At 39.2% G+C, this 13589-nt stretch overlaps 2 protein-coding genes across 16 annotated transcripts in view; both read right to left on the bottom strand.

Annotated features, from left to right (window-relative positions):
* WDR19 (WD repeat domain 19) overlaps positions 1-8974 on the bottom strand; it is a 43233-nt gene extending 34259 nt beyond the window's left edge. The window contains exons 1-8 of one of the 3 annotated variants that reach the window (XM_065062613.1): positions 8901-8974; positions 7437-7528; positions 7287-7352; positions 5941-6066; positions 4594-4709; positions 4243-4358; positions 2890-2970; positions 613-725 (exon numbers count right to left, since the gene is read on the bottom strand). In XM_065062613.1, coding sequence (XP_064918685.1) covers positions 613-725; positions 2890-2970; positions 4243-4358; positions 4594-4709; positions 5941-6066; positions 7287-7352; positions 7437-7528; positions 8901-8906 — 716 coding nt within the window. In that variant the 5' untranslated portion in view covers positions 8907-8974. Of the gene's footprint in view, positions 1-612; positions 726-2889; positions 2971-4242; positions 4359-4593; positions 4710-5940; positions 6067-7286; positions 7353-7436; positions 7529-8220; positions 8870-8900 lie in introns of those variants that run through there. The other 2 variants (XM_021286031.2, XM_065062614.1) reach the window with 2 other exon arrangements.
* Positions 8975-9301: 327 nt separating this feature from the next.
* Positions 9302-13589, bottom strand: part of KLHL5 (kelch like family member 5) — a 59151-nt gene continuing 54863 nt past the window's right edge. For all 13 annotated transcript variants that reach the window (XM_065062626.1, XM_065062627.1, XM_065062623.1 and 10 more), the window contains 2 exons: positions 12896-13067; positions 9302-10855 (listed from right to left, as the gene is read on the bottom strand). In XM_065062626.1, the coding sequence (XP_064918698.1) occupies positions 10799-10855; positions 12896-13067 (229 nt within the window). In that variant the 3' untranslated portion in view covers positions 9302-10798. The remainder of the gene's footprint in view (positions 10856-12895; positions 13068-13589) is intronic.

Below are 13589 nucleotides of genomic sequence, written 5' to 3'. Positions count from 1 at the left end.
AGGTATGCCTTGTTAGACGGTTGGCCAGAAATTAAGAAGCATATAGGTACAGGTCTTCTTTCACAGTTGCGGTGCAAAGGAATAAATGTCAATTCCACATTGGCTGAATAGGCAGTAAAACACAGGGTATCTTGACTCAAAGATACAGAAACAGTACAGCTACTTTTTGGGTACAGAGTTGAAACGTTTAGTTTGGGATTTCTTCATAGGAACACTATCAATTGCATCACACAGCTAGGAGGCTACAAGAACTTCACACAACTTTGTAAACCAACAAACTATCTGAGGGATACAACTCAACCATTATCTCTTTCATAAATTACTCATCCAAACAGAAAACCACCTATAAAACCCTCAGTTTAATCTGCTTTCAGGACAGCAACAGTATTAGTGTTCTAAAGATGGCCATACCAACAGAGGCATTTGCCAAAACTTACAAGATGTAGACTTCTTTGTTTTTGGAAAAGAATTATTAAAAAAGCTACAATACATGCAAGAAAAATTTAGTGTAAGCAAGGGATATATGATTTCATTTCCAGCATTCATCTCAACTACTGGGAAAATCTTCAGCTTGCTAATATTAGAATGTTTCATTAAGAAAGTTCTACTCACCATCTGTAGGTTACAATACTGCCGTAAGGCTGCTGAAATTTCAAATCAATCGGGTTATCAGGATCATTCAAATTAAAAAGAAAGAGAGTCTTCTTGCCGACAATTACACTTACCTGCCAATGAATGAAAACAAAATGGGACTCAATAAGAATTTTAAAATAAGGCCCTACATTCAATAATCTTTAAGAAACCCATGGATCTGAATTCAGAATTGTTATCAACAGTGGAAGAGATTTTCAGGATATTCTCTTTGTGAGTTAGTGGTTCATAGATCTAAATGTAAGCCCAGCAGAGCACACATATCAAATCCAAAGCTTTTCCCTACAGAAGCATTAAGTCAGCTCTGTTTCCTCAGAGAAGAAGGCAGCAGGCCACATAGAGTTATCTTGTTGGACTACTCTCACTTGAGTTACAATGTCTCTTTTGATCCACAAAATTTTTATCTGTGAGGCTGAAGAGAAGACTACCACAACACCACTATCAAGTAACCTGCTAAAACTTGAAAACAGAAAGACAATTCCAAAAAAAACAGCTGGTTAAGTGTGTATTAAACATGCAATATTTGGTACCAATCTAGGTGAGTGCATTTTATTTGATGACTGCCACAGATATGTAGGACTTCATAGTGGAAGAAAGGTTGAACTTTTTTTTCTTTTTGTTGTTGTTTTGTTTTGCTTGTTTGTTTTTAATATATTATTTTTGTTACTAGAGTGTAGGCTATTGTCAGGCATGAGTAAAACACTCATTTTAGAGAAGCCAGGAGGAGCAGCTTCTTTCACCTTATTCCTGGACAAAGACAATTTGAAGGGCTATTTACAAGTTTACATTACTTTCTGTTCCAGCTCTTCTTGTCTAAAAAGCAGACAATGGTTTATTCCTAAAATAAGAGTTGGAAGAATGAAATATATAGCTGATATTTTCAAACTGAGAAAAAAGGCATATGTTGACCCAAAAATCCATTAATCCAGAATTGCACACTCAAATTCTGACCTATATTTCCTAAATTTACCTCAATACAAAAGGTATGTTTTCTGCCTTTTAAAACAGTTTTCTTAAAAGTCCAGTGCAGCTTAATCAGGAAGCATTTAAGAAATACTATTTCTTAAACTCTTCTACGAAATTACAGGAATTGTTTTATGTTACAGTGCAAGACGTTAATTCTAGTACTACTTATTTTGATCCAGCTTGCAGGTTTTTTTTTCTGATGCCAACAAGAAACACCTAGGCAATAAATGCTGTGTGGTTTAGAGCTCCTGACAGACCAGCCAAGCACAAACACCAAGAACTACAGAATTACAGAATGCTCCCTAACATTTTACAGCAAACTTGAGAGCTGCAATAAAAAACCTGCAAAGCCGAGGCTGTTGCATGCCCCAGGAAGCAGCAGAAGAAATCAAGGCTGAAGTCCTCAGGTCCTGCATTTTTAAAATAGCTGTCAATTAAATTTTCCTAGGAAGCAGAAAACATGTCACTCCATGCAGAGAGGCAAAAACTCCTACAGCTCTTATCAAAATAAACATGGGGAAAAATTCTTTCTTGACACCTATACTCCATAGATTAAATCTGACTGCGAGCATTTAATTATGTTGTGTATAGATCTGGACAAATTCTAACACAGTACCACCTTTCTATCCATTGATTTTATATGTCTTGTCTTGGTATTTCATTGCTGATCATTTAATAATATGCTCTGCTAATAGTTATCATTAGCCCATTTTTCTGCATTTCACCATTGACTGATCTGATGGACTTGGATTTAGTCTAGAAAGACAACGAAGACAGTGAACCTGGAGCCACTTAGGCAGAGACAGGATACCACTCACACCAGACTGACACCAGGGCTTTTAGTCTCATGGATGCTGAGGTTTGCTAAGACGAAAACCTAGAGAGCAGTGATCTGTTCCCAAAACTGACAGCTGAAAATCTGCCCTCTGAAAGGTGCCTTCTCTGCAGTTTTTACAATCCTGCTCCGTTTCTGTCTGACACATTGCATATACTGTTCTATATTCGTATTGTATGTATTTAAATCCCTGCACACATCTCCATCTATTATGCCAGCTACCACTGCAAAACTGCTTTTATCTGTCATATTGCTAACCACTGCATTTTTCATGAACATGTCCTTGATGAACAAAGGGGTATGGCTTTAATAAATTTTCAACACCAAATTTTAAATCAAGGAGGAACAAATTGCTTCCTGGCCCACACTTGGCTGCCAGCAGAAACCCCGAAACATCAGCTTAACACTTTTTGCAGTATTTTGTATTGAATTCTTACTGTGCTCTCCCTGGTTGATATTCTTTCATCGGTCTTCATGACAGAAAACTGCATATCACTGGGATCTGAGCTCACTGCAGTCTGCAAGAGAGCAGTTCACATTGAGAAGTCAACAGTTAATGTAGCAAATACTAATGATTGCATTATTCCTGCCCTGTACATTTTAGTGTTAAGGACAGAGTTGTTACTACAAAACTAGGTAGGAAAACTAAGAAAAAAGTTAGAGAAAATGTGACCACAGTTTGGATCATTATGACATGTTATCATGGAATATACTGAAAAAATATCTAGGAAACAGTTACAAATATAAATAGAGAAGGAAAGATCCCGATGAGGAAGAAGACTTGCAAGATGATATTATACAGACAGTACTAACTGAAACAGTACAAGCAAGGTCACTCCAATGCAAATTCAAGGAAGAAAAATCAAGAATAAGGCATATATGTTAAATATTTATAAGACATTTCAATGTGGACATACCTGATCTGGTTTAGGTAGTGACAGCGATCTAGCTGCTTTTGTAGTCAATATGAGGTTACAAAACCTCATAAGGACGCCTTGCTCAGGTCTCTGCTGTCTCAGCTACACTGCTTCTACTACCTAAGCCAGCTAGTTTAAAGTACAGATATACCCTAATGAATTTATTATGGTCCTCTTCTCCAGTGGTGATCTTCAGACATATAGATGGAATCACATTAAATGAACTGTGCAAGACCTTTTCTGTGAAAATCATGACTGAAACACTGTTCATTAAAGTTTAAAAAGTTAATTATATTCATTTGCAGATTACGCAGCAACTGTCATTGTTTGGAGGGACAGTGATGTATGTAAACAAACGGAATGCTTGGTTAGAGAATCTGAGTGTACTTGGAGGAAGCACTGGAATCATCCTCTTGACAATGCAATGGAGGGCCAGCCTTGGAGTGACCCTTGCACATCAGAGACAAGAACTTTGTTTAACCAATCTGAAGCAAAACCAACACTAAAAGTACTTCCTAAACACCTCACAGAGTCATGTGACAGCTGTCCTGTGCTGCTACTGGGGAAGTGAACCTACAATTGCACTCACAGGATCCTCTTGTAACACATACAAATCAGGATCACAGATGAGAGAAGCATGTTCAGGCAGGACCACAACAGAAATGCAGAGACTCTAACATCATAAATCACACTGCATAACACAGAAGCTCAGATGTTCAGAAATGCCCTCATCCTGCATGAAGTTTCCCAAAAGCTCTTTGTCCTTGAAAACAGTGAGACTGAAACAGAATAAACTCCCATGGGTCCCAGCTTTCTCAGGAACCAGAAGAATCAAAATATACCTTAAAATCAAATGTGGCTTATAAATACTACCTGTCTTATAGTATCCCCTTCCTGATTGCTTATAGTAATCATTTTGTCTTCGCCACCTAGAGCCAGAAGGTTTTCAGTACTCCAACAACCACATGTAATCCGCTTAGTGTGCTTACCTGAAAAAGAAAGAAACTTATACAACACAAATGAACACAACCACAAAAAAATATGGGATGTATATGTATATATATTTTTAGCTTTCTCTGGTAAGTACAACAAAACAGAAGGTCCAAGCTGAGTATGACCACATTTTTAACTTCTATATTAATATAAAGAACTAAAAAGGGATCTAAGTATATTAGCAAAATTTCACTTTCAGATGGGCAAGCTTAGTTTCAAAATAATGCATACCAAGAACAGGAATCTTGCGAGAAGTCTGACGGTTATATATAAGTAAGTTTCCCTTTGTTGTTCCAACAGCAAGTAAAGTTCCAACTCGAGACCATAATAAGAAAGACATAGCATCCCTAAAATAAAGAAAAATGTTACTTTGTGTAGTAGATATGGGTTCATTTCCGCTCTCTTCCCTATAGACAGAATGTTTATGTAGAGTGCAACAGTGTAGTGGAATAGATTCAAACCGAGCTTATTTGTTAATCCAACGCCTGACTATTATGTAGGGCTCAGGAGAGTTTTAAGTCTGTGGCCAAATTCAGAAAGGTAGGGATTTGCACCTAGGCCTTAGATATCTCCTCCCATCCTAAGACACTCTGCTTTGCGAAGAGCATTTTAGTGCCCTTAAAAATCTAAAATAAAATAATCCTAGCACCACTAAAATCACTTCTCCTATGTTTAAGCTCCCTTTGACTTGTGTGAAATACTCTGGAAAAAACATGGTTTATGCAGATACCCAAAAAGTTCACCCATCCTTGTTGCTACCACAAAGTGGAAACATTGAAGAGAAGCTCTCTGGGGATTTTGGTACTGTTGACAATTAAAAAGGAAAGAACACTTCTATTAACTCCCAACCCTCCACCCACAACAAAACACTTCAAAACCAGAAAATCATACAAAAATAATTTAACGATAAATTGTAACATATCAGTTATAACAATATATGTGCTACAAGGACTCAAATAAAAAGATGATTTTTGCAATATATCCTCTACATCAGCAAGCCTTTAAAAAAAGCTTTTTAAGAAAGTAAAAAAGAAATTCCAAAGATGAGAAGTCCTTGTGGAAAGAAATGGGACAGATGTTTGCCAGCTGTTCATATTCAACTTAGTTGTCTACAAGTCTCCCTGTACACTTAATAGACAAACAGTAAAGTTTCTTTCAGAGGGTGACTCAGGTACACCAGCTACAAGTTCATCTTTCTTCACTACAGTGGAAGCCTCAAGTTTGATTTCAATGTCAGAAGACCCAAATGATTTTACATCACGTGAATGGGCCTGTGGTTCACATGTTAGTACCTGTTCCAATTTCTGGAATAACAGATTAAGTAAGAGGCTTCTCAAGCAGCTGGAAGACTATTGGCTTGTACAAGTTAAATACAACATAGGCTCTACACACAGAGAGAAATCAAAGATTACAATGCATTAATATGATGTCCTGATGGCAATTTAACTAAGTTAAAAAACATACTGCATCATTCTACCTTGCATCAGGTCCTAAGTTGATTTAAGAGATAGCATAAAGAGCAGTAGCTCACAGTGGTCCACATTTTCAAATACATACTTTAAAAAAAATCTTTCTTACCTCATGCCACTGTCTACTTGGCTTGTTTTGTTTGTGTTTGCATCCCACAGAAAAATTGTACTAGATTTGTCTGTGATTATTGCTAAAGTATCTCCATCCTTATCCCAGTCCATAGCAACACAGTTACTGAAGAAAAAAAACATAGATTTTCATTAACAATGTTAAAATGGGAAAACCTTCATATAAGCATGCTTGTTTCTGTTTAAAATGTGTATCACAAAAATTGAATTTTATCCTAATAGTAATAATTAGAGATAATTTATTCTTCAATCACAGTAAAAGGCTGGAAATAACAATTCAAAAGAACTACCTAACCTAAGTAAGAAGACTCACTGGTGGGCATCGAAAAGTGAGTACTGTTCAAACTACGATAAGCAGATGCTAATTATTTCAACAAGCTTTTAGGACATGTGGTTACTACACAAGTTTTTTTCTCTTCTTTGCCTCGCCATGGGAATACAATGTTGTTTTAAAACTGGCTTAGATATTATATGTTTCCCCGCAGGAAAGGGTCACATCTGTCCATCAACAAGGTAATGCTTTCCATGTCCATCAATAAGGCAGACTCCCCTTCACACCACTCTCACCAATCCCCATAAGAGTAGGGGATCCCCAGTCCAACATAAGCTCTTCTCAGAGTTCACCACTGTGTTTGCACCTAGGGAGGTTTCCTCCTGACCATATCTAGCCTGTTCCTCTGGAATGATTGCCTTTCAGGAGCTAGACCGCACATGTGAAAGTCCACCACTTACTAAATTTCACCTGAAAGGAATCCCGTTCATACACTCTGACACCACTGTCTGAGGTGAACAAAAGTGTGATAAGCACAAAAAAGAGTAAGATTCACTTCAGAAGTACACTCTCCATCTAAAGTAAAAATGCCAATGTATACATTATGCCAGTGACACAAGCAGAGGCACTAAACTAAAAAGGTCTTTCCTCAGTAAGGCTACGATTACAAATTACTAGAAAACTAACTATAGCAAGAACACAGTTGCGATCAGCGTGACACAAACATATTGTATGCAACCTTGTTAGGTTTTTTCTTAATTTAATAGATCTTTTTCTAACATTTTAATGAAGCAGATTGAATTTAGAATTAATAAGGAGTGCTTTGGGTAGGAGAATACATTTTTCTGACTATCCTCAATAGCTTATTATGAGTTCAGCTTTTACTGTCTCAGATTCCATACATGCCCATCAGTTGGTCTTCTTTTCCAGGTATGTTCACCAGAGGCAGTACCTCTTCCTAAAAAGTTCTCACATTATATAAGCACCTCACCAGAAAAGCGGCATTTAAAACAAAAACAACAAAGAAAATAATTTAAAGCCATCTGAGTACCTACCCTGGTAAGCTGATTTCATTTCTCTTCTGACCATGACGATCAAAAATTTTCACAGTATGATCACCCCTAAAAAAGATTAGTATATAGAATAATTCCCTTTCTTCATCAGTGATTTCTATGGACAAATGCAACAAATATTTGTAATCTTACCCTGTTACAGCAAGGAAATTTCCCAAAGTTTTCTGCCAAGCAAACTGCACAGGGGAACCAGACCAAGCTTTTTCTAATAGACTGAATACTTGCTGGGAGACAAAAAAAAAAGTGAGAAATTATGCATCTTAAAATCATGAGCCTATAATAATAAAAAACTTCCCAACGTGCTAGCAACTGTGAGTACTGTGGAGGGGGAAAAAAAATTTACAACCCTCAAACATAACTTCTGGGTGATTCTAATGCACCAAAGCACCAAAATTCCACAGAAAATTATTTTGATTTGTGCTGGACAAAAAAGAAGTTTCTGGTGCTAGGTGTCTGCATTGAAACTATTGTGACTCTACTGAAAGTATTATTTTTCTCTTACAGAATTACTGGAATTAAAAAATTGCATAGGGTACTCTCCCCTTCATGTCCAAAGTCCAGAATATTTAGTTCTCTAAATTTCATGGAAAAGCCTGGGACCAGAAAGCATTCTTGGTGTGTACAACACAGAAGGTTCAACATCTACATTTTTAAATGTATGTAACTATTTTGTCCTCTCTGAATTGTTGGGTCTTAAAAGCTAAGACCTCAAAGCTGCTCAGCCATAAGAAGAGATTCTGACTTCTGACTCAGAGAGCTTCTGAACTTCTTTTTTCTTGCACACTACCTGCAGGTTTTTCTAGAATTTGAGTGCAAGACAAAGCCCACAGCTTGGTTTCCCAGCTTGCCACCACAGCTTTTTCCCTCCCACTTCATCAGGTGAACACCAACACCTGGTTGCCCACCAAACGCTTACCCAAAGGTCCCTCATCCCTTCTGTTGGGTCGAATGTAAACTGAGGCGTTCTTTGCATTTTACTCACAAGAAGTATAAAAATATGAGAACCACGTAACACAAGCACAAAGAGCACCTGACAACCAGGCTGTTTTTGAAAAAAATTTAATTAAATTTGTAATAAACCAACGACGAAGAAAATCGTTTGGGCAGTGCAGGCAAGCTCCAGCGCACTGTACAGTAACGATCAACTAACCCCCCCGCAGTGGTTTGAGCAGGAAACTACCCTTCGGGCCCACTCGCTCAGCCGCTGCCCGAGGGGTCTCTCGCCCCCCGGTGCTGCCGGGGCCGGTACCGAGGCACCGCCACAGGGCCGCGGCAGAACACCGTCCCACGGTAACAGCTCCGGGCGGCGCAGGCAACTGCCGCGGACAGACCCGGCCTGGCCGGGGCTCCCGGGAGCGGCTCTCGCTCCCCTCAGGCGGATCCCGCCCGCTCGAGGCCGGCACGCACAGGCACTTGCCGACGCGCCCCGCTCCCCTCCCCAGGCCGCAGCGGGGCCCGCTCGACGCCCAGGCCCCGATCGTGCAGCGGCGAGCGGGAACTACAGCCGCGACCGCTGGCCCTGGGCGCCACCGTGGGCTGGGGCTCCTGGGCGGCCCCCTCCTCCCGCCCGCGCGTACGGCGGCCGAAGAGACTCACCTTCATCGCGCCCACCGCCCGCTGCGCGGCGCCCTCTGCGCATGCGCCTCTCCCCCGACCCGGCTGATCCGCGAGCCCGACCACGCCCGCCCAGGGCGTCGCTGTCACCCCGGAGACGGAGGAAGGCCGGCGCCATCACGGCTGCGGGGCGGGGCCACAGGCCGCATCCAATGGGGAGGCGCGCCGGAAGGGGCGGGGGCGGGCCTGTCGTGTGGGGACACGAGCCGGAGGGCTGAGCGAGGCCGCGGCTGCAATAGGTTAAAGTGCTGACAGGGAAATGGAGGTTTTCTAAAACCACAAGTCCAACACGAGGAGCAGCTAAAGTCACATTTCTTAATGAGACCTGTCAAGTCGCGGATACGGGTACACAAAAGAGAGAAAAAAGGCGCTGACCCGATAACTGCGTTCAAGTTCTGTTGCATTCTGTATTTGGTTGCAAACACTGCAGGTTTCACTGCTTAGTAATTTATTTTAAAACAATAAATAGTTCACCGAGAGCATTAACACATTTAAAATTACAAATGTACAAAGACTTTGGGTATCAGATGCTTCAAACGTTGGTAAAACATTCAGTGAGCTCACATCTTCCCATTTTCCATCACAAACGCACACAATCACCTACTGTTCTGAAAACAAAAGGAGCAAGGCACAGAAAAGCAAATACAAAAAGACTTTCCAGACCTTTCAAAGCAATTCGGTGTAACAGCATAGGGCTCGAGAAAGGCAAATTATAAACTCTCTGAAAAAATGATATAACTGTTAAATAAGGTAACTAATTGACACAAACCTGTGAGGCACACGTAACTCTCCTCTAAGATGCTGAACGTGCTCATATGTTGGCAGTTCAGCATCTTGGAGGATTTGGCTCTTTACATTTTGAAGCAACTTTACTGGACAGACAGACAATTGTTTCATTTTATCTTATAAAATCATACTTTTCAAATTAGTGCAAAGCCTCATGTAAAATGTAATTAGTCTAGATGTAATGGAATGCTTCAAAAATTCCAAAGTGCAAACATTAAACTTAAATTGCTTAACTTCTAATCAGACTTTAGAATTCTTCCAATAATTCATGCTTACAGATTTCCCCTTAAACATAGCAAAGTAAATATAAGAACAAAGTAGAGAAAAAGGTATGATGTTCTGCATCTCACATAGAAAACTCTGACAATCCAAAAAGTACACTGGATGTCAAAAATCTCTGGCAGAAATTATTAAATAGCAGATTTCTGTTAGCATAATAAGACAATATTTAAAATAAGCCTTTGGTTAAATAAAAAGTTTGCTAAACTAGGAATGATGATAAAAGTGCAAAAGATTCACCAAATACACATCTTCATTTCCAAGGCTGGCATCACACCTGCCATTTACAATGGTTTGCATTGGTTTTTTTCAGCCTGCATTGTAATAGCTCAGATACTTATGGCAAAACAAGTTTATTATAGGCAAATTAAATGTATGGGGTCTAATCCTGTAACTTCTTTCACCCAGAGACAGACTCAATTATATCAGTGGAAGTATATCCATATAGCACATCACTGCGTGTTTGGGGATCAAGACCCTGAATCTGTAGCATTTGTTTATTACAACAAATTCACAAATGAGTTAACTCATTTCTTAGCACTTCCTAAACAGAAGAACAGAAGTCTTCTGCTGGCAACTGGCCGGTTGCTGCTGATTTTCTTACAAATAGAATTCTTGTAACATATGGGTAACAAAGATGATTTTTTTAAAAAAGTGCTTCGTATTGGTCCGTAAGAACATGTACATGTTAGCTTGAGACCAAACACTCGCTGTGGTTGACATCCCACACCTTGTTACTTATTGGTGCACCGGTAGTTTGCTTGAGGAAAAAAGAAATAGTCTATGGAGAATGTCATCTTCATAGAGAAAATAATTTACAGTTTTACAGTCACAACACATGCTCCAGCTCTTCCTAAGCACAATGGTGCAACCTGTAAGAAAGAAAAAAAATGTAGTCAGCTTTAAGTATTTTTATTTTTTTTCCTAAAACTGACATGTAGTTAATGCTTATAATAATGGTTTGACAGCTGCAACAGTGGCAACATCACCCACACTGTTAATGTGACATAAAAATATTGCAAATTGGTCCAAAACTTGGATAAAAAGCCACAGAAAAGGTGAAAGTATTTGATATGATAGAGTGAAGCACTTTAGAAGCAATAGCAAACCGCAAGAATATGAAACAATACTTATTGATAATTTCAATAAGAAAGAATTTCAAGAAGAAAGAATCCTTTGTTGTGGTACAAACCAGACATCTGAGCCAAGCAGTCTGACAACTGAGTAACGGTTGGCAAAATTATGCATTTTTCTCTCAAACAGAAAATGCCAAACATGATAGGGCAACCTCTCCTTTTTGCTCCAGTATTTGATAAAATCCTGCTAAGAGTTCTTGAAATACAAATAATTTCCCAGTCTCTATTATTCTTTGTAAACAGAAATTATTTCTGGCAAGACCCTTTTTGCTGCGATTCTGCTGGATTTGCAAAGAGGAAGGTAGTTTCTAACATTCAGCTTCCCCTTTTAAACTTCCTAGTATTGGAGCATGTTTGAATATCACACTAAGTGCTATAGAGATTATCCTAAAGAAAAAAAAAAACATATTTATGGCAACTCCCCTATTTCTTTTTTTTTCGCCAGGAACATCAGACTTATCTCGAGCCACCTGTGGCTCTGACAAACTTCAGCTGAGAAAACTCCACTACCGTCTTTGGCATTGTGTGCAGATGAAGTAGTGGCAGACTGCTGACGTAACAAGAGGAAAGGAAGGTACACAGACACTTCCAAATCCCCCAATGAAGGGTTCAGAACTCTTATGTGTGCTGGGATCATGAGACTGAGCAAAATACGGATGGAAAGGATACAAAGGTACATACAGATAGTTACCACCTAGACATCATGTGGGATTCATTTAGATGCAACAGGCAAGAAGCACTGTTCTCTTCCTCTGGTACACATTTTATTTTCCTTTAGCAGGTCAAGTAATGCCATGGGTTATCATTACCAGTACTGCCACTGAAGGCCTCAAACTCTGATGAGCCTCCTAGATGACTTATCTTTTAAGATCTTGCAGCAGGATGAAGTGGGAAATGCACAGCTCTGTTATCTGTGTTACAAAGATCTCAACAGACAGAAGTTCAGTTCTCTTTGAATTACCAATTTGGGGCTATTACTGAGATAGCATATTCAGGGGGACAGAATTCAGCTGCCTAAATACTGATGCTATTCTAGATGTCCTTGGACATTCATTCTTGGGTGCAACTGCACTCCAGAAGGTCTCCCATAGATGCTGTGCTGTATCTGTCAGCCTTGTGTAGACACTTCAGTGTATCTCAAATAGCAGTAGATACTACAGGACAGCCTGCCCAGGCTGTCCTTGTATGTGCTCTACCCACAGAGAGGCACATTCCTGGAACTATAAAAAAGCAAAAGTAACCAAGCTTTGAACTGACAGTAACGGTTTCTGATCATGAATTGGAAGATTATTTTTTTTTGAGCTGGGTGAAAAGAAATGGAAAAAGGCTTCCTGAAAGTTACACACACTATACATAGCATTCACATCAGAAAGGGATTATTTATGGAAAGATGACCAAAACCTTGAAGAAATTGATAAACTTGCCGAGAAACACATTAGAGCTAAAACTCATCTACATTTATAATTTATCTTCAGAATAGGAAGTCACTTAAACAGAACCTATATGACAGTTTGGGGAACATGTCAATACATTTTATGAAGAGTAGTTAAAATTGTAAAATAAAATAGCTATACTATTGCCAAAGAAAAAAAGGCCATTTATTAGAAGTTAACAACTGACTGTTCAAAACAAATCATCTTGAGATGGTAGACAAAAAGAGACAACAGAGTAGTAAAGTGCTTTTTAAAGGAGTATTTGAAGTCTCCTTGTAAAAAGAAGCACACTTGAAATAAAAAGAAGATTAACAGTAGTGTATGGTCTGATCAGAAACTATACCTGTGTCCACTCATTTGTCTGGGGATCGTAAGACTCCACTGTATTAAGGTATGTCTGACCATCATATCCTCCAACAGCATATAACTTGTCACCAAGAAGACATACTCCCACTGCATCTCTGCTAATGCTCATAGAGGCCACAGCAGTCCACATATCTGTTTTTGGATCATACCTAAAAGATAATATGTGTTATGCTGTAAAACTAGTGACAAAATTCAATAGAAAAAAACGTACTGTAATTGACCCTCTCAAGGTAGTAGAAAACAGGTATTATTAACACCCAAATCTGTGCTGTCCTAATTTCATGGGACTTTCTTCCCCCAAATACTCTCTTTGAAAATGTTTCTTTAGTCATCTGGTAACATAGTCAGTACTAGCTACATATCTACTTTGTGCTGTTTTCCATATAGTATTACAGACATATACATACAGCTGGTCTGACTACACTCCTTATTTAATGTCTAAACGTACCACTCCAGAAACACCTCTGCTGTTATACTATAGTGAAACAAGTCTCGCTCTAAGTGGTAACAACTACATGTCACAGCACAGGCTGTTAAAGTTGAGTGTGATACTGAAGTGCGTTACTTGCTGTGAAAGATTATAATTTTCAAAAAAACCTTTGAGCGAAAATTGATGCAGAAAAATAAATGGACGTACTGCTTCCTCTTGGGCTCCTAATTATCTGAATTCC

Source organism: Columba livia, chromosome 4, assembly GCF_036013475.1.
Source record: "Columba livia isolate bColLiv1 breed racing homer chromosome 4, bColLiv1.pat.W.v2, whole genome shotgun sequence".
NCBI lineage: Eukaryota > Metazoa > Chordata > Aves > Columbiformes > Columbidae > Columba > Columba livia.
This window is presented reverse-complemented; position numbering and strand designations above follow the sequence as displayed.